Source organism: Halichoeres trimaculatus, unplaced genomic scaffold (genome assembly GCF_033239565.1).
Source record: "Halichoeres trimaculatus isolate MK-OKI-2021-1 unplaced genomic scaffold, fHalTri1.1 fHalTri1_scaffold_6, whole genome shotgun sequence".
NCBI lineage: Eukaryota > Metazoa > Chordata > Actinopteri > Labriformes > Labridae > Halichoeres > Halichoeres trimaculatus.
Genome location: NW_027437184.1, coordinates 20,751,741 through 20,775,923, shown reverse-complemented (window position 1 = coordinate 20,775,923; position 24,183 = coordinate 20,751,741). Strand labels below are relative to the sequence as shown.

Here is a 24,183-nt window from a genome sequence, read left to right as displayed (position 1 = left end):
GATTTTCTTCCAAAATATTATTTTTAATTTATTTTCCTATCAATTGCTTAACTGTTGTCTTTAACCTGCAATGTGCCCTTTAAGTTGGACTGTACATAAAGGGAAAATCAACAAAATTAAGTAATAATCATCAAAATTCAGCAATTACTTCACGTTGTGTGCACTAAACCAAAATGAAAAGAGGGCCTGATTCATACTACTTGTGTGAAATTTTACTTTGGCAGGCCATGATTACAGCTTATTTATCAAAGATGTAAAAGCTGCTGGCTCCACATCTAGGTGAATTGTGGACCCACACCAAAGGTTACACATGTGAGGAAGCACAGAGAAGAAACAATAAAATCCTGTGAAACAAAAGAGGATCAGTTTGTATGTTGCAGCAGTTTGTTTATTGTCCAGACTGTTTTCACTGTAACAACATTAAACATTTCATCAATTAATAAAAACGAAAGCAACACAGACAAGAAATGATGTTGGACATGATTTCAGTCACAAAAGTACACTTATTTAAAATGATTCAACATTAATTTTAATATAAGTAGCAGCTTACTAAAGTACAAAAATGTAAGCACATAAAGTCACTCTAGAATCATGTGAACTTAATTCTTCAATAACGACAGTAACCCAAACACTATACATACAACTAACATGAAAACTGGAGCACAGTACAGATATAAATGCACCTACAACCATGAGCATTGCTTGGGGGGGAGTGTCTGTAAAAAGCTTAACATTTCAATTGCATACATAAACCTAAAAACACAACAATAAGCTAAATACATCATTATTAATCAACTGTGGAAATTTTTAGTTGAGATTTGACTTGCGTAAACTTTTTCAAAGACTGTCGTATTTCTTGTGTCTGCAGAACATAAATAATGGGGTTCAACATCGGGGGAATAACAGACACAAGAGACATGATGGTGATTCTGGCATTTGGATGGATTACTGTGCCGAAACGATAAACAAATATCATAGGGAGGTAAAAAATTGCCACTAATAGAAGATGACTTATGCAGGTTTTAAAGGCCTTCATTCTCTCCTTAGGTGTGGTAATCTTTACAAGAGCATAAGCAAGAGCACAATAAGATGCCAAGATGAATATGAGTGGAATCCAAAGAATTAAATTTGATAACACAAGACTAATTACTCTACTTGGGGTGACATCATTGCAGCCGAGCCTGTAGAGTGGACCATGGTCACAGAAATAGCTTCTAATAATTACTGATTTACAAAAGGACAGTCTTGTGAGAAGGCCAACAGCTATGAGTACCACAAAGACAGAAAACACCCAGAAAAAAATGATCAATCCCAACATGAACTTTTGGTTCACTCTAACATGATAGTGAAGAGGAAAAATGATGGCTACCAGCCTGTCATAGCACAGGGCAACCAGATTAAAAGCTTGCATTGAAAGGGAGAGAAAGCAGAAAAACAGGTAAGTCAAACAGTCGTTGTAGCGGATGGAGGTATGGTTCATCAAAGAAACATCAAGAAGTTTAGGCACCAGGGCAAAGTTCCCAAACAGGTCCACCAGTGCCAGATTAAACACCGCAATGTATTTTGGAGATCTCAAACTATGATCAAAAATGATAACAATCATGACAGCCATATTTCCCAGGACTGAAGCAATGAAAATTAAAAAGATAAAGACATAGTAATACTTTGCATTAGGTATGCCAATAAACCCACTGATGATGAAATATGCAGGACGCACAAAAGTGATGTTCCTTCCCAGACCGGAGTTAAAAAACTCCATTTTAAATCTTTTTCAAAATCTCTCACACTGGTTTCAGCAGAGATCCGCTCCGGTCTGTGTTTCAGTTTAAGTCCTGTTCTTTGTGTTGACAGAATCAAGCTCCTGTTCTTCCCCCTCTCTGCCTGACCACCGAGGTGAGATTAACTTAAATATGTAGTGATGAGGGGCCATTGAGGAAAACAATGCTCTCCTGAGTTTTTGGTGTCACGATAACAGCTCTTCCTATTGCCTTCTTTCACCTGTACAGATTGTCAGCCTCAACACAACATCAAGGTAACAATAACTGATGATTGGCATTTCCGACACAGGACTTTTGTTAGTTCAAACTACAGAACATATTTTAGTGTTACTTTATTGAAAGCCTGGTTCACCAAGTGATTGAGCCTGTTCAATCGATGAAAAATATAAACTGTCTAACTTTGAAAATACATGCAGAGTTTAATGCACCTCAAACTGAGATTTAAAAAACTGCATCTTTCCCCTTTGTGCTAATCGTGCAGATTACATGAACCACACTGTATTACACTGGGAGAGGGAAGACTGTCTTGCTCTCTGTATGCATCAGAAAAATAAATATTTGACAAGAACCGGTGCTTAAAGCTTTGCACCGTTTCAGTGAAATTTTCAGTCTACTCAGTCACCAGTGAGCACAACATTTTTTAAAAGGGGTGATATGCTTGAACTTTACAGTAATAAGGACACATACATAAATACAGGGTAGACTGAATACAGTTAAGTTTTGATTGGGCAAATGCTGACATTTAATGGTGTCTGGCACTTTGGAGAAGTGTGAATCAGGTGATATATGGCAGGCAACAAAGTAGGAGACATTTCACAGGATGTCACTGGTTATTGTTGGAGACAGAAAGTTCATATATCATCTAGAAGTCTCTTTTAGTGTGGTGCTTCAGTAAATACTCTGAATCATTCAGAATAACGTTTGTCAACCTTTGTAATCTTGGCTACAGATCAGTTAATGAAGCTAAGCTCCAAAAGCTAATGTTAGTTTAACTAAAGCCCTTTGGACAACAGCTAACAGTGATGTACGGTCCTCAAAGAACAGAACAAAATAGGCCAGAGAATTCCCAACAAACAAACAAACAAAATGACATTATTAACAGTGTAGCCAAGCATATTGTGACTGTGATGCAACATTTTAGTCCTACTTCAATGTTATACTCCCTTTCAGCAGACTGTCTGCTAGAATTTGGTGTTAGTTGCAGGTTGGTACAATAATTTGTTACCTGACAGTGTTAAAAATTATGATGACCCATATTCTGATCTGAAATTATTGTGACCTTGTCTTGTATTGTTTTGCAAATCAATCTGACCATTTGTCATGGTGTTATATACACATTTGGTGAAACCGGACCTATTTTACAATGATAAACAATCCTTTTGAAAAATCCTGGATTGAGGCAGTGATCTGGGTCACATCCAAAATTTGATCACTTCTTCCTTATTCCATTTTGAATATTTCCAGAAAGTTTCATCAAGCTCCGTTTGTTAGTTTTTGAGTTATATTGTTCACAGACAAACAAACAGACAGACAAACTCTTCCAAAAACATCACCTCCTTGGCAGAGGGAACTAACATTGGAGAGAATCTCAAACTGTCCGTCAGACTGCAGTGGCGGTTCTGGTGTTAAAGATAACTTTACATTTCTTTCCAGCAAAGTGACAATGTTTTAGTGCAAGTACAATTATTTTTCCTTTATTGTATTTAGCACAGTAGTTATATTACAGGAGGATATCTGTTATGTTGTAGGCTAGCTCCTTAATACTGGAACTACGTTGTAGGCAAACCTTCTTTTTTGTTGCTCTCTGTTTGTTGTTATAATTGTTTGCCCTTCTGGTGTAGACTTCATAGGTTTGTCTGCGCTGGAGTTAGAGTTTGACAATATGTTACCTTCGCTAAACAATGATGATAGTTTACGGCAGAACAGATGAAGACATCCTTGTTCATTCCATTCATGTTGAGTTGATGTTGTTGTATACCACACAATTTTATCCAAAAGAAGAGGCTTTTCTCAGTTGGGATGTGGCTTATGAAAGGGTAAAAAACATATCTTGTCACCAAGCCTCTCAGGATATGTCATTGTTGCATGTACCCCATGAAGACTCTGAGCATTTTTTAACTAAACATCTCAGAAAAAAACTCAAGAAACTGAATGAAAACTGACTTTCTGCAATTTGTCACAATGGACTTACAGGCAGAGAATGTCCATGTGTGTGGGAAGGCTGTATGCACTGTGATTGGCTCATCACGTTTGTGGTCGGGGCTTAGCCGTTGCTCAATTGAAACTTCAGACTTCAGTTTATTCTGAACACTGATAGTTCTTCGGAGCAATAATAGACTCCATGAGCTCGTGTCTTGCCCAATTGTACTCATGAACTTAAGCCTATATCCACATTTACTCTGTCTTTCTGTCTGTCACATTGTCTCTCCAGCAACATCAGAGTTTAATATTGCACATTGATTATTGATAGGATACCTAACACCCTCACATCTTGATTACAGTGTCACCATGTTCTGGAGGAATACAGATGCATGATTAAATAATTTCAGAAATATTTAAGAAGTCATTATTGCCTTATAGGTAACAGTCAGAATATGTATGTGAACACATTGGCAGACCTGGAGATTGTTAAATAAATCAATGAATGAATAAATGAATAAATAAATATATAGATAGGCCTAAATAAAAGCAGTAGACTATTTTGTCTTAATATAAAGAAGTAAAGCCCTCTTTGTCTTTCTTAAACCTCCTAAGACCCAAGCTTTTGAAATGAAATCTGAAATTCAAAGTTCATCCCAGAAGTTTCAGTCTTTTATTATTCAAATGAAATCACACCCCCAGTAAAGTGAAGAATACAAATAACATGTCTAGTGCTTGAAATTTTCTAGGGGAGGACCCTCAACATAATTAGGTTTACCATGAAATCATGATTATTTCTCTTGCTATATCTCTAAATGCATCCCCACTTCAAAAAGTGTTGAAATAACAAGCCAAGTAGGCTACTGTCACACTCACTTTGAGAAAAAAAAAATGGAGTTTTTCCAGGATAAACACAGTACATGTTCAATCCAAACCTTTTTCTGCACAGGTTTGTCTTGTATTTCAAGGAAAGATATTGATTATGTGCTTCAAACAAGCAAAAAAGTCATCTAAAAGATTGGAAGCTTTAAACCGAAAAGCATGTCTACAACAACATGGTAAAATCAAAGAGGAAACAATGAATATAAAACTATGAGCAGACAAAATAAAATTACATGATGATGGCAAGAGTGTTGCCAAACATTTTCATATATACAAAAGCTAGCTCCCACAAAAAGCATGTTACCATATCAACTGCACAAGACAAATATAAAATAAACCCAAACTCTTTTCTCTTTGCAAAGTTATATCTTTCTCTATCCTTCCTCCCCGTACTTATAGTGTTATTTTTAAATGGCTGGACTTAAAACTTGTGTCACACAGACAGAATATAAGAGGGAAAGTTGTTTTATTCATATATTTAAAAAAAAAAAAAAAAGTCAGAGCCTATGCAGGTGTCACATAGTGGATATTTTTGTCTTGGCCATTTTAGATTTCTTACTGATTTTTATAAGCCGTTTCACAGATTCTTTAATTTCTTTGGTTTGCAGAACGTAAATAATTGGGTTCAACATGGGGGGAAAGATGGACGTTAGGGACAGGTTGATGATCCTGGCATTCGGCTCTATTTTTTCCATCAAGGTAAATGTGATCAACAGTGGGATGAAGTAGATTGCCACCAAGGACAGATGACCTATGCACGTTTTGAAAGCCTTGATTCCTTCTTGAGCTGAGGCCACCTTAGCCAGAGTAAAGCCAATATAGAGGTAACTTATCAAGATGAAAACAAGTGGGAACCAAAATATAAGAACAGGGTAAAAACAACTAAGAACATAATTTGGATAGTTGTCATTGCATGCAAGCCGATATATCTGGCCATGATCACAGAAATAGCTGTTAATAACCACAGACTTGCAGATGGAAAGTCGTGTAATAAGACCGATTGCAATCATAACAGCAATTATAGCAAGTGCCCAGAAGGAGCCAATCAAAGACAGCATGAACCTGTGGGTTATCTTCACCGGATAGTGCAGTGGGAAGATAATAGCAACCAACCTGTCGTAGGAAAGTGCAACCAGGTTAAATGACTGCATACAGAGGCAGGTGTAGCAGAAGAAAAGGAAAGCCAAACAGTCGTTGTAGGGGATGTAAGGATGGTTAAAAAGAAAGATGTCGAGAAGTTTTGGCACCAGAGCAGTGTTACCAAGCAGGTCCACAAATGCTAAATTAAAAACAGCAATATATTTTGGTGCCCTCAGATTATGATCAAAGTATATCACAGCCATCACAGCTGTGTTTCCTATCACAGAAACAATGAAAACAATAAAGAGAAACACATAGTAATACTTGACATATGGGATTCCAGAAAAACCGGCTATTATGAAATACGCAGGATGCATAAAAGTGATGTTCTTCCCAAGAGCAGAATTGAATAAGTTCATTATCTAACTGTCCAAACCAAGATGATTCATGTAGCGAAGTATCCTTTTTACATCACCGAGAGTTTTGTCTTTCAGTACATTGATCCAAATGTCTGACTTTATATGTGCTCAATCAGGGCAGTCCTCCAGAGTATTTTATGTAAATTAGTCATCACCATACACACTCACTCAATGTTGAGGATTCAAGGCGCTTTGTTTTCATACTAGTACACATTTACACAAGGACAGCACTAAATTTCACTTCTAAGGTCCTGGTCCTAAGTCCACTAAATGATTAAGGAAAACAAAAGGAAAAGAGATAAGTAAAGACATCTTTTGTAAAGGTAGAAATATAAACATCTGCTTAGGCATAATAATAATAATAATGACAAACTTAAGCACTATTGAATCACAGACTGCACCCAGTTTTTTTGGCTTTCATAATACTGAGTGTCAGCTGATACAGTCCTGATCCTTTCTTTGCGTATGCCTACAGATAAAAGGGCTCCACTCTGGAAAAAAAAAAAAATAGAAAAAATAACTAACGATATCTTCATTACATTTCATTTAACTTAGTCCAGACAGAATTGTTGTGAAGCTCCCGCACATAACCTGTTTCACACACTCTGAGCCACCACACTGGCGTACACACAATACTGCACACTTAAACTTAAAGCAAAGCCACTCATATATCAGAGGTTGCAGAGCCAGTTGTAACTGTCCATTTTTAAAAATGAGAGGCAGCATCCTAATCTGTCTACTGCCAGAAGTCTCCAACAGACACTGAAAAGGCAAATCCACCCAAGATCCTGCAGTACCTCACAGCAGTTCTATATCCGGTACCTACTGTGAGGGTTTTGAATGGAGCACCTCAGAGTCTTAAACCTCCACATCTTCAAGAGGGGACTTTTCAGAGTGTTCTTAAAATGCTTTCTTCACTACAGGACAATGTTCACCTGTGAGGGCCAGAACATTCAAGCGTGTTGAAAGAACTTAAGTTCTTGCATCATCAGTAATCTCACAGTTTTAAAAGTCAACCAAAAGTTCTCCATAATAAGGTATGACCGTTATCGTCATTTAAGGCCTCATATTAATTCAGATTACACAGTAAGTGCTCATGAGAGTTAAAACTGATGTTTTCTTCTTTCATGTCAACCGACAAGAATAATGACATTCATTTATTATTCAATCCATCAAACTCTCCACAAATCCATCTAAGGGCTTAATTACCACTGAAAAATGAATACCTGGATTTGGAATTGGATTTTATTTTAACAGTATCAGGGGTGAAAACTTTAAGTAAGCTATAGTCGCTATGTTCAATATACTGACCATGATAAAAATGACTCATTAATGAATTTTCAACATTGTTTTTTTATTTACAATACAGGTATATCATTGAAAATATAACTGTGGCCTAAAATCAAGAAAGTCACCAACTGATGTGTGGCCAGTTGTTTCTGTTTCTAAAGTTTGTAAGAAACTCAAAGAAGAACAAGCTGACAGCAAACTATTCAAACATTTGAAGTTGTTAGTTACCATGAGTTCATACTCAAACTATTCTTCACTCCCTTGTTGAGGACTGAAACAGCTCTCCCTCAAGAGGCTGTTAATGAGTTGTTTGTTGACACTGCTCACTCAGGATGATGAGACATCCAAAACAGTTTGGAAAACACCTTGTCTCAAACCTTTTCCTGGGGGTGTTGTAGTAAGTGGGGTGGTGAAGCAACAGTTTCAGTAACTTTCAGTGATGAAAGTTATGTTTCATCATGTTGATGTTGTGACTGACGAAACAGAGGGTGTCTAATTTTTCCTTACATCTGTAGAACAAGAAAACTTAGAACAAACTTGTATAGATAGCATTGGTCATATTAGTTGGGCTGATTCACCCCCTATTTTCGTAAAACAAAGATCTAAGACTTTTTCTATGTACACAAAAGGCCTATATCTCTCACATACTAATCACAAATTTGTCCGATTCTGTGCTAGTGAGCACTTTGCCAAGATAACCCATCTACCTCAGGTGTGGCAGTTCAAGGTTGCCTTAAAGTGAAACTCCGGGATGGAACAAGTTGGGTCCTATCACAAGGTTGAGGGCGGAAATTACCCCTACAGCAGTGTTTTTGTGCAGCAGAAGCCCAGGGCACACACACCAAACACCCCCTCCCTGCTCTTCTGCCGGTTTCCTCTGCACTCAGACGGGGCCAATTTTTACTTGACCAAAATCACAAATAAACGGACTCCCACCGAAAAAATCTGATATCGGTCTGCATTCATGCTTTAGTCCTCATCGAGTCGTAAAATGCCACTACCTCCGCTGCAGAGCCACAGCTGGCTACGACGCGCTCGCCACTTAGTGTATCAGTCCACGCGCGCGGCGTGCCAGATATAAACAAACGCAGGTAGTCTACCAGGATGAAGAGACACGATGCGAACTAGAGCCTTATTTAGCGGTGTTTTTGTGTGAAAGTAACGCGCTGAAAATTCTCTAAATAAAGCGTGAATGCAGACCGATATCAGATTTTTTTGGTGGGAGTCCATTTATTTGTGTTTTTGGTCAAGTAAAATATGGCCCTGTCTGAGTGCAGAGGAAACAGGTAAACGAGCAGGGGGGGGGGGGGGGGGGGGGGGGTGTTTGCTGTGAGCGCCCTGGGCTTCTGCTGCACAGAAACACTGCTATAGGGGTAATTTCTGCCCTAAACCTTGTGATAGGACCCAACTTGTTCCATCCCAGAGAATCACTTTAAACTGACCACATTGAAAGGCCACTCTAAAATGTGCAACTTGATCACACAGCATAATGCCACAGATCCTGGAAGTTTTGAGAGAGTGTGTGATTGAGCATGCTGACTGCAGGAATGTCCACCAGGGCTGTTGCCTGTGAACTCAAAGTTGTTTTTTCTTCCATTAACTGTCTCCAAGGCCTTTCAGAGAAATTGGAAGTACACCCAGCTGGCCTCAGAACATCTGTGTGTGTGTGTGTGTGTGTGTCTGTGCGTGCGTGCGTGCGTGCGTGCGTGTGTGCGTGCGCGTGTGTGTGTGTGTGTGTGTGTGTGTGTGTAATCTATTAAAAAAATATGATATGATATAATGACACTAAACCTCTTCCTACATCAACAAAAGGACACTGAGAAAATACAGATCCTAACAAATTCAATTTACATCTGCTCCAAACATTAGCAGAGCCCTCTCAAGAGATTATTAAAACTCCAGGGTCTTGGGGGGAAAAAAAGACAAACTATTAGTCAAATCTGTAGGGATTAAATACTAGGTATTGTTGCCATATGAATGAAATTAGCTACCTGGGTAACTGATAAATTCTCACAGAGAGTAATAGATATCTCTGAAAACACAACTAGGCAAAGAAATGAGGCCTGGGGCCTGCAGGGAGCAGCTCATGGTTTTAACGTTTTTGCAGAAACAGAGAAGTGCACAAATTAATCCCCCCTGGGAATAAACCACCTGTTAGTTTGACAACATTGTGAAGTTTATTATGGTCTAAAAAGAACACAACCCCCCTGGTTTTACCAACGAGTGAACTGGGTTGAAAATGTTACAGAGGGCGATAAGTCAGTGATGAAACAGGTTCTGATTTTATTTCTGTTTATCAATCCATGACCAACTAAAGAACCCGCCACTTCTATACACATGAAACAGCTTGTTTTCACAGTCATCAGTTTAAAGAGTGATAAATGTTTGATAAAGGTAATTTATGTGTTATTATTATAATTAAATTGCACTGAATTTAAAGCTGCAGTTGTATCAGCCAGACATTAAATCCAACTTTGTCATTATCATTGGTTTCAGTGGTGGTTGGAATATTTCTGTCTCATTTCTTTCTTTATCACTTATTTCACTATCATGGATCATACATTAACTTTACCTCACTGAATTGCTCCAGCTCTGTCAGGGGAATACCACAACAAAGCAACTGTAACTTCTCCTTCACCCTCAGAGAGACAGGATCTGTTTTTCTGCTCGCATCAGGCTGATTCCCAGAAGACCACCTGTTATGACCAAACTGTCTAATTGATCCTAAGAGGCCTTCAGGTTCTCTCCCTCATACAGATAGAAACACAAATATTGACAACACAAGATGACTCAAGAAAAAACTCTCATCAAAGACTTTCCCCACAGAGGCGGAAAGAAAGAACAAATACTTTGTAAAGTTTCAGGAGGACAAACTGAAAAACTAACAACACTTCAGGCCTGTAGTGCCTCTGTTTCCTTCCTACAGCCAGTTTGACCTTCAGTAATTTAAAACCAGCTCAGTGTCATGTTTTAACACTGTGAATAAGTTTCATTGGGTTTTATTTGGGTTCAGACAGGATAGGTTTGTTACTTCTGAAGTCTTCTGTAATTCATGCTCACTATGATTCTGTGCTTCAGGAAAGTTGAACCATACAGTCTATTCTCTAAACATTGGTCCTTCACTATATGAAATGTGAGAAATTGGTTGAAAGCTAAGGAAATCTTTATTTCAAGTCGTAGTATTATAAACACTGCTTTATGAAAAAAACAAAAATCTGAAAAAAGGTGAAATACATTATTTATTTGAAACCTACATGCTGAGATTAAACAGTCTTTGACTGCAGAGCCTGGTCTGACTGAAATAAGTCAAAACATAAAGAGTAACTTAACCTTGTAGTACTGCAGAAGTGCACCCACCCTGCCTAAAAAATTACCCTCTGAGTGGTGTATTAGCCTAAGCCTGAAAAACTCAAGTCGAGTCAAACTTTATTTATAAAGCACATCTTAAAACTGTAGTTGACCATAAGGTTTAAAACAAGATCAATAAAACACAATGTATAAAAACACAATCAGTAAAAACAAATTGTTAATAAAAAATAATTCAAAACAGCAGATAGATATAAAGACAATAAATAGCAGAATAAAAAAGGCCACAATAAATAAAAGCAAAATAAAACATGTGCCTCACCTAACCTGTATTAAAAGCCAATGCAAAAAAGGTGTGTCTTAAGAAGTGACTTAAAGGTGTCTATAGTCTGTGCGGTCTGAATATTTAGAGGCAGAGTGTTACAAAGTGTAGGAGCTGCCACTGCAAAAGCTCTGTCCCTTCTTGTTTTGAGCCTCGCTCTTGAAACATCAAGGAGGACCTGATCTGTTGACCTGTATGCTCTGACTGGAGCATGCATGCTCAGACACTCACTCAGGTACAGCGGTGCCAACCCATCTAAAGTCTTGTAGACTAATAACACAATTTCATACTGGATCCTGAAGCTGACAGGAAGCCAGTGAAGAGAGGCCAGCACAGGCGTGATGTGATCACGTCGTCTCTTTCCCGTCAGCAGGCCTGCAGCCGCATTCTGAGGCCCTGTTTACACGACAACGTTTCACCTGAAAATGCTAAAACGAAGTGAAAAAAATCTGCGTTTAACGTAAAGGCCGAGGGACTGACAACGCTGTAGTAAGCATGCCAGGCCTGTAGTCAGCGCTATAACCGTCTTGTTCAGAGGCCGCTTTTGGGCATATATATATATATACACACATGTATGGCATAAGTCACAGTTTAACACACTTTGTTTAAGGTAATGGGTGCCCACGACATGTTTTAGCTAAGTCCAAAGATAGCCACAGAAATCACAAAGAAATTAATCCTCTGTCAACTGATCAACACTGACATACAAAGAATTGCAATAACCTAAACGGGATGTTATGAACAAGTGTATCACCCTCTCATCATGAGGAGGGAGATAGGCCTCGACTTTGCTTAGAAGTCTCAGCTGGAGGAAGCTTGTCTTCACGACAGAGCTCATCTCTTTATCAAATTTGAAAGAATTGTCAAAAGCCCCGTTTCCACCAGTTCGGTTCGTTTCCACAAGTTTGGTTTGTCTTGGCACAGCACGCATTTTACGGCTTTTCCACTGACTAATCCCGGGACAGACCCCCAAGCGGCACACAGTCTTCTCTGAATTGAAGCTTGATTGCACTTTGTAACAAAGAGCCACATGCCAATCACAAAGAGGACAAAATGCTGGATGCCTTCCATCATTGCTCTTTGTTTACTATGTTACATTTTTCTTCTTCGTTGGACTTATTAGTGTGGTACACTGTGTCACACTGCTATGGCATCACGCTTTGTTACTGATGTGGCTGCCGGCATCCAGCTTACACGCCCCCTACCACGAGGGGGCACAGTTGGCTGTGTGGACAACAGGACCGAACTTAACCAAGCCAACCTGTACCAAACCGTACTGAGCTAAACTGAGCTTGGTGGAAACAGGGCTTTTAGATGACACTGAGGTTCCTGACTGAAGGACAACAGTGAGACAGCAAATTACCAAAAGCACTCTTGACACCATTCAGCAGATAAGGAGAGCCAAAAACAATCATTTCAGTTCAAAATAAACCAAGAAGCATTCCTTTTCAACATGTACTTACAGTTAACTAATAATGAAAAACTAGCATGTATTAGAGCTGCACGATTTGGGGAAAAGGTGCGATTTGCGATTAGGTGGACAATATTGCGATTGCGATTGTGCTTGCGATTTAATAAAAAAAGTTGTGTCATGATGAGTCTACACGCTTGCTTGGTTATCATGGAGAAAAATCTGAATTGCATGTGCTGACATTGCGATTGCGATTGCGATATCCTCTTTTGCGATTACATAATTGCGTGTGCTGACATTGCGATTGCGATTGCGATTGCGATTGCGATTGCGATAATCGTGCAGCCCTAGCATGTATACATAGACAGCACATTGGTTTGTCAGATTGTACGTCACCATCACTGCCATATTGCTGTAGGTAGTACTGAAAGCCGTGCATTCATGTGTGTGTTGAAACTTTGCCTCTCAAATCTTTGACTTATTACAATTGGCAGATGAAAAAAAATAGACCAAATTCTTGACTTTTGCCATTAAGGAGACTCTGTCTGCAGTTTTCCTCACTAAGCTGACTGAGGTACATTGACAAAAACTGAGAACTAGGAGAACTAGATATTGGTCCATCAGTCAATCAATCAGCCTTTATTTGTATAGCACCAAATCATAACAAACGTTATCTCAAGACACTTTACAAAAACATTAACAGGTCTAGCCCCATTAATGTTGATTAAATTTTATTAACAGAAACCCAACATCAAGACAAGATAAGGAGTCTTATGTAATCTTAACCTTCCATGAGTACAGGACTTTGCAGCATTAAGCAAATGACACCGGCAAGGAAAAACTTCCCTTAACTTTAACCGCGGACAGAATCAGACTCATGTTAGACTTCTGAGGAGACTGGGGTGGGGTTAGAGAGAGATAGATAGAAGAGAGAGAGAGTGGGAGAAAGAGAAGTGTAGAGAGAAAGGGGGGGGGCGTGCTCACAAACACACACACACACACATGCACACACACTGTCCAAAGTTTGGTGTTGTGGTGACGGTTAAGGTGAAAGTATGGGTCCTAGGCAGTGGGCCATTCCTGGCAATAATACAAAGCCATAGTTATACTACATATATATATATATATATATATATATATATATATATATATATATATATATATATATATACACACACACACATACACACACACAAACACTCACATGTATGGCAAAAGTCACAGTTTAACATACTTTGTTTAAGGTAATGGGTGCCCATGACATGTTTTGGCTAAGCTCAAAGATAGCCACAGAAATAACAAAGAAATTAATCCTCAGACTATCTTAAAGCAGGGTTGAGAAGTCTTTCGTTTAAGCAAGACTTAAACAGAATTCTTTAAGAAATGTAATGCCTGATACATGCTTATATAAGCAAGACTTAAAAAGAATTCTTTAAGAAACTTAATGCCTGATATATGCTTGATTGAGTTTAAGTCTGAGGGCAAAACATTTAATTTTTTTTTTTTTTTTTTTCAAAAAGCCAATTTAACTTCTAAGAATAGACAAGTGACATTTTTGTTCTGTTTTTTTAAAGTTTGATCTTTGATGAAGAACTGGAGCTGCTTCTTTTCTAAATCCTCTCAGGATTCAAAAGAATTAGCAAGATTTGATTATTCAAGACCTTGACAGTAGACCCGAACAAATCGAGACAGCTCCAATCTAAGCATCAATCACAAAAATCTCCATCAAAACTAAGGTTTTCCTTGGAGCTCTGAAGAAAAAAAAAGTGACACAGAACACTTCATTTATAGAAATAAACTGGACCTGGCTGGTGAAGATGTGATAACAACTGATGTGAAATGACTTGACTGGACTGGTCATGGTCTTAATGTTCACTATCAATAGACTGAGGAGTGAGTATAAAATCCATGTTTCTGGCATCACATTGAAATATCCAGGCCAAAAGCTGTATAACAATGGGTAAACTATATAAATGGTTCAAATGAAAATTTTAACTAAAGGATCTGCTGCATTTATCCGTCAGTTTTTCTATTACATTTAGAAAATCTGGATTTTGAAAAATAGACCCTGTTTCATCCTCCAGGTGACTGAGTGTTGTACATATACTTCTTAGCCACAAGATGGCATCATCCTCTAACATAACCTTTAAAAGCGTATACTGAGCAATGTTGCTGTACTGTATTATAATGATGTTTGGTGGATTGTACTGTGGGATCTTTTCTTAACTTTATAATCCATCCACACTTGGGTTTATAAAGGGAACCCAGCATGTGCCCTCTTGTTTCATGCAGTGATGGAATTAGTTCTGCTGATTCTTAGTCTCACTACATGTGTGAATCTCACTGTATAAATGCCACATGAATTGACACTCATCCAGACTTACACTGCCTTTGAGACTATAATTATTCTGTATGAAGGGACAGTTATGTTGTTCGGAGGCTGTCCTGACTGGGTCCATGTCACACAAACAGAAAGTGTGGTTTTGTGTGGTACTGCTGCAGCCACAACCTTCTCTGTCGGCACACAGACACTTACTATGTGTGCATGTACTTCGCGTGTGTGTGTAAACAAAGGAAGAATAGTGACATTCATGTTGAATATGACGCCTACGTTACAGTCCCTGTGTGGACATCACATGAATTAAGGGAGGAGGAAAAACTTAACAGTATGGAGTTATTCTTTAAATATTACTTAAGCAAACCATCATGCATAAAGCACAATTGCCTCCTCATGAGACATTAAAAGACTCAAAATCTTTAATTTTTCATTAAAGCTAGTTATACAATATTGTTACACCTATCACGGTTCTTCCATTTATTTCCTGTTGCACTTATTCCCCTCATGGTGTTGTGCAAAGTAAAAATCACATGGTGTTACAGTGAAATAATGCAATTCTTCTTTACTCGTCATTGCATCAAAGCTGTATCGGTTTAAATGTTGAGTTAGCAGGAAGTTAGAAATCCTTCTTGCTCTGTTTTCAGTAAGTGTGGAAGGCATGACCTCCCTTGCAAGGGAAAAGGGAAGTAAAAGACAAGTCTGTATGAAAAACATTCATTTGTAAAAGAGAATAGAGCCATAGGGCACCGGCCGTCACGTGACCCTCAGCTGTGCCTCTTATTGGGGGAGCTCGCGATCTTAATATCATCTGAACGGCCGCGTTAGAAAAAAATTCACCCCCCCGTACAGTGGGAGCCGGTATTAAAATTAGCGATTCAGACAGGAGACGTTTTTTGAACCAGGCTGTAAATAGGTTAATTTCTGCTTTGAAAACTGCTTTTTTGGCTTGGTGTGTATGTGACTTCCGCTACTTCCGGAGCTAGCCTCAAGCTGACACTCGAGAAACAGCAGATTTTAGCACTTCCACATTGTCTCATATTCTCAGACCGGAGGTTGCCACTTGAGCAAAACTCATTTACCGGATTACAGGTTAAAACAACAGGCTAACAGCAGCCGCCGTTAGCATCCTGAAGCTAACACAGAGACAGGGGGACACTGAGGAAAAGCTCTTACATCTGCTCCACAGCACACAGCATTTAAAATACTCACATTTCCAGGGTCCGAGGTTTGTTGGCGGATGGTTGGTAATGCGCCTGGATTCAGGACCAGTCTATTCGCTAGCCCTCTGTTGTACTGTACACTCCAAAGTTGGAAAAGCAGTTGGCCGTGAAGTGACTAGCACACACATGCACAGTTTTACTGAGTGTAGCTGACACATTTCCTCGATAAATTAACTCTAGCCACTTAGTCTTGTCTTCTTCTGAGATGGGAAGCTTGTGCATGAAACTTTGTGGCTGTTTAAAGCTGCTACTGGAGAGATTTCTCTCCAGCAGCCGGGAGAGGAGTGGGCGGGAAGGGGGTCAGGGGGTATCTGCTCTGGTGGACCAATCAGGTCAGACTTGCTCCTGATCAGGTCAGACTTGCTCCTGATTGGTCAAAAAAGGGACTCGCCGACGTCGGGAAATCCCCCAAATCCAAACAGGGCGTTTTAGGTCAGGATTTGACATTCACAAGCACTACTAAATACAGGTTTTGTCATTAAATATCACATTTTGTGGGCTGGGAGGAAAGCCAAAGACCCACAAATTTCACTAAAAGACTTAATTAAGTGATTTTTGCATAATATGGGACCTTAAATCTCTAAGACAAATCAACACATATGTATTTTCACAGAATTGGAACAAACGCCATGAGACGGCAAAAAAAAAGTGTTTTTCCTGTGCAAATATTTCATTTTATCAAGCGTGGTGATACCACCCCATCACCGTGTTCATCTGTTCCTGGTTGTTCTATCAGTTGCCAATCCAGGTCAAGGTCTGTCCTGGTCTGACCTTTTCAAAATCCACCTCTTTGTCCAGCATTTTGGTCTCTCACAGTCTTCTCTTTCATCCCTGTGCAGACATCATGGCACAACTGCTTTTTCTTTACTGCTTCACACAAATGCACCCATACACACCCACATCAGTGATCACAGACCTTTATCACTTTTTTCTCATTTTGTTTTGTAATAAATTCAGGGTTATTTTGCATAATCCTTGTTTTATGTCTACACCAGACTGTTACACAAGTTGAGACAATTGACCAATCACATTCATGTTCAGAAAACTGGTTGTAGAATCTGTCCTAGCTTGGTACACTGACAGTATCCATCAGAAATAATTTCAAAAGAAATCTTTCACAATCTGTTTCCCAACGAGTCAATGAATAGTTCTACATTTTCCGAGTTAGTTAGAAATCCTGTCTCGTGAGCTTGTCGACAGTAAAAAAACATGTGATACATTGTTTTATGATCTACGTGTGACAAGTCATGACCAAAGGAGGCAGTGCACTTCAATAACCTTTATTTAGTTTACAGATGTATTCCATTTTGAAGTTTGGAGGGGTAGAGGGAGTATGAGTGCTATTTACAATTGGTTTGAAAACGTTTATCTCTGTACAGATTTGAACCCTGATCAATATAAACAATAAATCTTTTTTTAAGACCTAGTGCTGTTATAAAGCGATTCTTGAGAGCAAAAAAAGAAACCCACAAAGAAAAAGGATTACATTAAATTATAAACAAATGAAAAAATAATAATAAAAGAGCACAGAAGAAAATAAAAATACAGTCTGTCAATGATTAGGGAGGATCTTTTTTGCTGCTGTTAAGCACAAGACATTGTCAGCAAGTGACTGTGAACAGGCTAGAAGCTAACCGTATACACAATCATAGACTACACACCAATATACTGTATAGCAACAAGATCTAGAGTCATCATGTTCTATATAAGATTCATATTAAATATATTCTACACGTTACCTTGGTTTGTTTGGAACATTACTTCCATTGGAAAAATATAAAATAAACAATAAAACTTTTATACAGTTTTATTAATCTGATGAAGGAGCACATGCTTCAGTTGTGCAAAATGGATTTGTTAATGCAAAGAGAGGATTGGGGGGGTGAATTAAGACAAAAGAGGAACAATTTCATCTCGAGTTCATTTCCCTGCTTGGGCGGCTATTGTCAAGAGAGATATCCTTCACAACACTGTTTAAAAAAGGAGTACATCAGGAGGCTTTCCTAAGAGGAAGGAGGGGTCGGAAACTGACATGATGTCTTTTTAATCACAACACTGCTCGGTCCGTTATATATGTGGACTGTCAAAAACACAGTCACTAAAGTCACAGACAAACAAATATCCCAAACAAGACCACAACACGGGTTTGTTTGTGTAATTGTTTGCTTGTTTGTTAGGCTTCGATTGGCTAAAATATGACGACTAAAAGATCAGCATGTGCTGTGTCTCTACCGCGCCCTGCAAACAAAACGGAATGCTCCCTTGTGACTTTTGAGGGCACACGCAGAAGAGGGCAGTAAAAAGGACACAGGTGTGTGTGTGTGTGTGTGTGTGTGTGTGTGTGTGTGTGTGTGTGTGTGTGTGTGTGTGTGTGTGTGTGTGTGTGTGTGTGTGTGTGTGTGTGTGTGGTTTTACAGTATGAAAGTGTGTGTTGTGGTCTGAATTATCTGATCAGGCACATCTACGCTTCATCTGCTGCACCGAGGGAGATCACACAAGCACATATGGTTGGATGTGTAGACAGGATGTCATAGTGTGTGTGTGTGTGTGTGTGTGTGTGTGTGTGTGTGTGTGTGTGTGTGTGTGTAAAAGTTGAGATGTTAGTGGTTAAAATTCTCAGCAGTCTGTATGAGAAAACAAGGCCACACTCAGAAACTTGGGCACTGCATTACTATGACAACCAGCAAGAGAATGAGGAGCTGGGAGCTGGTAGGAGACTGACTTTTAACAGACCTGCTTGTGTGACCGGTTTGTGTGTTTGTAGGTGTTTGTAGGAGTGTGGCAGAAGGCTTAACAAGGTGTACATTACGAAAGAAAATGAAAAAAAATGCATGCAAGTCCAGTTCCTGCCTCTTATTTTCAATTTATGACGACACATTAAGTACAAAAACGGAATCAACTCTACTCTTACAAGATTTCCTGCTCCTGAATCTGTTTCTGGATCAGCCTGAGCCTGCTGTCGCTCTATATGAGTGTGAGTTTGACAGATGGAGTTTATAAAAAGAATTCAAGAAGAAAAGTTGGTGTCTGTGTGAGCATATGTGTGTGTATGTGTGTGTGTGTGTGTGTGTGTGTGTGTGTGTGTGTGTGTGTGTGTGTGTGTGTGTGTGTGTGTGTCTGTATGAATATCCGCACTATAGACAGGCTCCAGGACAGGGGACGAGGTCTAAGGTCCAGGATGCTGGGGATAAGAACGGATAATGGAGGAGGAGGGAGGGCCGGCGGCGGAGGTGTGTATTTACAGGATGACACAGCAGTTACTCTCTCCAGTCTTCTCCCTGTTCCTTTGACCTGGAAACACACACACACACGTAGAAAAATATCATAATGAGACACACTGATCCCACACAGTCATAGCTAAAAGAGCAGAGTGCTATGAATCACTTCATTGACCTGTTGTCTATCAGATCAGCTGTTCATCAATCAGGGTTGTGATTTGGAGATGACAATATACTATTAACTATTGATATTTGTCAAATATACAATTGTGGTAAAGAATATTGGAAGTTTCATGAAAATGATGTTTCAAGTTTGCGGCGACTTTCATTGTTGTGTCTTAATGAATAATGTACTTAAGAAGTTCAGGTTTTAGTTTCGTGCTAAATCAAAATTGCATGTTCTTCTCGAATAAGTCATTGAGGTTGAATCCTTGACTTAAACTTATGCCTTGTCCTAAAGCAGGCTGGCATTTTTAAAAACACAAATTTACTTTGTGTTACATCCTTTCATCCAGATGAAAAAACGTTTTGTTAACTGAAAGCCAACATTTTGAAAAACAGCTTCTGATGTGAAGATTGTTATTAAATAAAAATAGGTCATAACCATATCTGCCAGCAAATCACGTGGCAGCAACTTCATGCATTCTGGTATGTAGAAATTATCTCACAAAGTGAACAAACAAGAAATCCAAAAGTTAGCAGTGCATTCCTTAACTTTTTCAAAAATCTGCTTTCTGAAAACTGTTTTTTACTCATAAAAGTGATTCTGGAGGTTGGGTTGGAACAGGAAGTTAATGCACGATGATGGACGATGATGTAATGTCAGCATGAACCTCTAAGGAACTATACTTGCATCTTTTCAAAGACATATATAAACATCACACAAAGATTCAAAGCACTTCTAAAGACAGAGGGTCAAAGCCAGCACTAGCATAGCGCTGCTAATAAAGTAGCCAGTGAGTGTTAATCAGCTGTATTTTCCACACTTCATGCTGTATCTTAGGGAAACACTTCAAAGAGCCAATTATTTGCACCAGTAGATGTTCCAAAACAGAAGCTATGTGCAGAAATAAATAATGGCCTGAAACAGAGCGTTTAAAGTCTGGCGTGTGAAAGGTCCGCTGAAAGGAGAGAAGGGGACGGGGAGCTGGTTACCTTGGGAATTTGGCTCAGGCAAAGTCTCTCTGGCAACTAAATGCATCACTGTGGTCTTCCCCAAGGGCAGTTTGAGAGCTGGCAGGGGAGAGAGGGAGAGAAACAGAGAGTGTGGTTGTAAAGGTTATTCAGCGAGCTACAGTATGAGTCTGTGCAAAGTCATCAACCACTAGTATACTTTTAAAACAGATCTCTGTGACAGGATGAATTCTGTCACATTGAGCTACCAGACAGAGAAAAGCTGCTACTTTGACACAGTATTATAAAATGGGTGGCTGTCAGAAGGTGAAATGTTTGACTTTGAGGTCATGTTGTTGCAGAAATGCATAATTATTTCTGACTGGTAAACAAAGAGCCTGAAGTCTCTATGAAAGAAAAGCTCAATGTGAAAACATACAGTAAATTCTTAGCGGGTGCTTTAAAAATTCAACAGTTTAGTTTTGACGGTAGCTGGAATCATCTCCCTCTGTCTGATGGTAATGAATTGCTACATTCAGTGATAGCAGAGTAAAGTTCAAATGCAAATCTGGGATAAATCAATATCCTTTTATCCAGAGTTATTCCTGAAACTTGATTGTAATGATTTCATAGGGTGTTGGTATACTTTAAATCAATAGAAGCACAGACAGGATTTGATGTACTGCATTAATTAAAGGTTTGGTGAGGAACTTTCCCCCTGTGGAGAAAATGTTAACTCTGTGCTCAACTTTTCCTGTTTTTATGAACTTTTTTTGCGAAAATAAAATATCATTCTGCCAAATGTATCATTCATCATAACCATCTGCTGTGTAAAAGGTAAGACAGAAGCTTTCCTTCACCGTGCTGTAACTCCCTAAATTTGATACCTGGCCCCTCACTGTGCTTGCAGATATTAGAAACAACTTTACATGAATTGTCATTTCATTTACTCTTGTGAGGTTTTGTTACCATTAAGATGCCTCAGAGTTTGTTTCAGTCTGCTGTCAAAAACCCCTTTACAGGAGCTTTAACGTAAACAAACAAAAAGTCAATGATTTCTCTGTGTTGCCTTCCACTCTAATGAGCCTGTTCTTTTTCTGGTAAACAGCAGCTGATAATAATATCTCATATTAAATATGACTTCAGAAACACATATGAATAAAAGCCAGATTGTCTGTCTGCTTTTACAAAACCAAGAGGAGTTTTTGGTCCATTTTAAGAGGATTTAGTGTCTGCGTGCACACACATTAAAACAGCGATAAGGGAATTATCAGATAGATGGCAGTAATGGGATGAGTGTAAAAGGCTTAGGGACGGCTGTAAAATCACCATAAAAAACAGCAGACAAATATAAATTGGGTTGGGTTTACTAAGAAGCTAAAAAGCCAAAAGAAAAGTAGAGTAGGCTGTCTCAAAGGAAGATGTTCCCCTCCAGCCCCCCACTGCTTTTCTGTCTCTTCATCCTGCTGTTAGTGCCACCGCCGGTCTTGCCCTTTTCCTGACCACTCTCTTCCCCCTCTTTTTCTCTATTTCCTCTCTCCTCCCTCTCTCAGTCAAAGCAGGCTTGTCCGGAGCACTGAGGTACCTCTGTTCTGCAGCACAGGAAAGGGATGAGAACAGCAAAGAACTTTCCAGCAACACACTGCTGTGAGTTTGTGTGCATGTCCATGAGCACGTAAGGGTTTTCTTTTTTTTCCTGTTTAATACGCTCTGTTTTCTCACCTCCTAGTGTTACGTTGCCATGTAGAAAACGGCCCTGAAAGATCAGCCTCAGGATGTTAGGACTGCTGACCTGCTCTTCTTCCCAATCTGAAAACAAAAAAGCAACAAAAAAGGAGTTAAGAAGAGTAATTAACGTAAAGAAAGAGAAACAATGAGCTCTTCGTTAAAAGTTTGTGTGGGGAAAAAAGGCCCTTTTTTTACATTGTGCAAACATTTAAATGCTCCATGAAATTTATTTTTCTTTTTTGATGCTGGAAAGCTTCGGAGACAACTCCATAAGAAAGGAAACAATGAACTGAATCTTCAAGAGGCATCGTCTGAGCTCATGATAAACAGCTTTGAATTTCAAACAGTCGTGAAAACAAACCATTCATTGCATGGTATTAGTAAAAAGAAAAAACAACCACATAGATGTATTTTAAGACATTTAATTGCCTTCATTTAGATCATTATAAGCAGAATGTATAATATGTGGGATTTGAGGGGTGCATTGCAGGATATAACAGCCTAAAAACACAAGGTGTGGCTCAGGAAGAGCTGAAGACAAAAGTGACAGCATTAAAGGAGGGAGAGAACAGAGACGGCGGCGGCAGCAGCAGCAGCAGCGTCTGGTCTCCAGATGTCTGCTTCCAGCTAAGCGCAGGGTGTTGCTGCTGACTGAGAGCCTGCCCCGGATCTTACAGGGTTCAACTCTGTTGTCTGGGAGGAACACGGGGTGCTTCCAAAACTGACGTGAGTGCAAGAAAACGTCTTCTTGTCGAGGAGAATCTGCATCCATCAGCTTAATTTATAGTTTTTCATGCACTGCGGGCTGCCCATAAACCAGACGGCAGTGGGAGCACCGTGGGAAAAGGCAACAGTCTGTTAAGATCTGAAAGTGGTATAAGGTCGAGAAAGGAGCAGCAGCATTTAGGGAGTGGGTGTATCACAGAGAGGAGGTGGCTGTGCTCAGAGCCCACATTCCTGTAGGCAATGATAATCAGAATGAAAGCAGGAGTCCACTCTTATTATCCAACACCCAGGACTCTTTCTTCCCACACGCCTTCACAAACCTACACATTGGTAATTAGTAAAAGGTTTGAATGTGATCTCATCTCTCTGGAAACCTGCCACAGCTCTTCATCTGCCTTTATCTGTGTAATAGAAAATGAAAGTGGAGCCAAGCCTGGTCAGATCCCCTGCTTTCCAAGTGCATTAGCAGCTGAGGTGTTAGCAGTTACTGCTCATGCAAACACACAGCAGCTGTGCTTATGCAATGTGACGAATTACAAAATAACACAAAACAGGTCTGCATGATCTGAATGTGGGAGAAACTCTACGAGTAAAAATGAGCCGTCGAACAAATCATACATTTTAAACAGTGCACAACCCCAGAAAGACGCAATGCTGGAAACTATAAACAAGATTATAGTTTTTAGGTTTATGAGGTCAGTCTTTTTTCTACCAGAGGAATGGTAAATATCCAGCATCTGCTAATGACTCCACTGTGTTTTTACCACAAAGAGTGTGTCAGTGCCCACGTGTACCAGGATGCATTGCCTCAGATTTGTTTTGCTGCATTTATTTGACTGTGTAAAGCAGTATGAATCATTTTGGCTCATAACAGAGTCAGCCAAAAGTCACTCAAAAAAGGCATCCCTGTCAACACTCATCTGAGGGGATTTAAAATGAAGCTGCTTTTCAAACAGGGGTGGTGATATCAAACCCAACCTAAAACAGCCTATAGTTCAGCATTAGCAGTCGTGCCTGAGGAACAGTCCAGCATCATCTGAGGCTATGGCCACATGTAGCTGGGTATTTGGGAAAACGCTTGTATTTTTTATGTTTAGGTCTGTCGTCCACAAGAAACCGCAGTTTCACATTACTGAAAACAATGTTTCCTGAAAATTCTGGCAAAAGTGAAGATTTTTGGAAAACTCTGGTTTCGTGGTCTCGTGTAGACCCC

At 39.4% G+C, this 24,183-nt stretch overlaps 3 protein-coding genes across 3 annotated transcripts in view; all 3 read right to left on the bottom strand.

Moving 5' to 3' along the window:
* Positions 1-787: 787 nt before the first annotated feature.
* Positions 788-1,759, bottom strand: LOC141791773 (olfactory receptor 1E16-like). The gene has a single exon (XM_074672420.1). The coding sequence runs from the start codon at positions 1,757-1,759 to the stop codon at positions 788-790; it is 972 nt and encodes a 323-aa protein (XP_074528521.1).
* Positions 1,760-5,314: 3,555 nt separating this feature from the next.
* On the bottom strand, positions 5,315-13,035 carry LOC141791772 (olfactory receptor 1E16-like). The gene is made up of 4 exons (XM_074672418.1): positions 12,999-13,035; positions 11,448-11,612; positions 9,580-9,620; positions 5,315-6,268 (listed from the first exon to the last, which is right to left on the bottom strand). The coding sequence occupies exons 1-4, from the start codon at positions 13,033-13,035 to the stop codon at positions 5,315-5,317; spliced, it is 1,197 nt and encodes a 398-aa protein (XP_074528519.1).
* A 4,698-nt stretch (positions 13,036-17,733) lies between these two features.
* The window catches only part of ubl3a (ubiquitin-like 3a), a 44,740-nt gene continuing 38,290 nt past the window's right edge, over positions 17,734-24,183 (bottom strand). The window contains exons 3-5 of the mRNA XM_074672992.1: positions 22,239-22,325; positions 20,559-20,636; positions 17,734-19,476 (exon numbers count right to left, since the gene is read on the bottom strand). Coding sequence (XP_074529093.1) covers positions 19,424-19,476; positions 20,559-20,636; positions 22,239-22,325 — 218 coding nt within the window. The 3' untranslated portion in view covers positions 17,734-19,423. The remainder of the gene's footprint in view (positions 19,477-20,558; positions 20,637-22,238; positions 22,326-24,183) is intronic.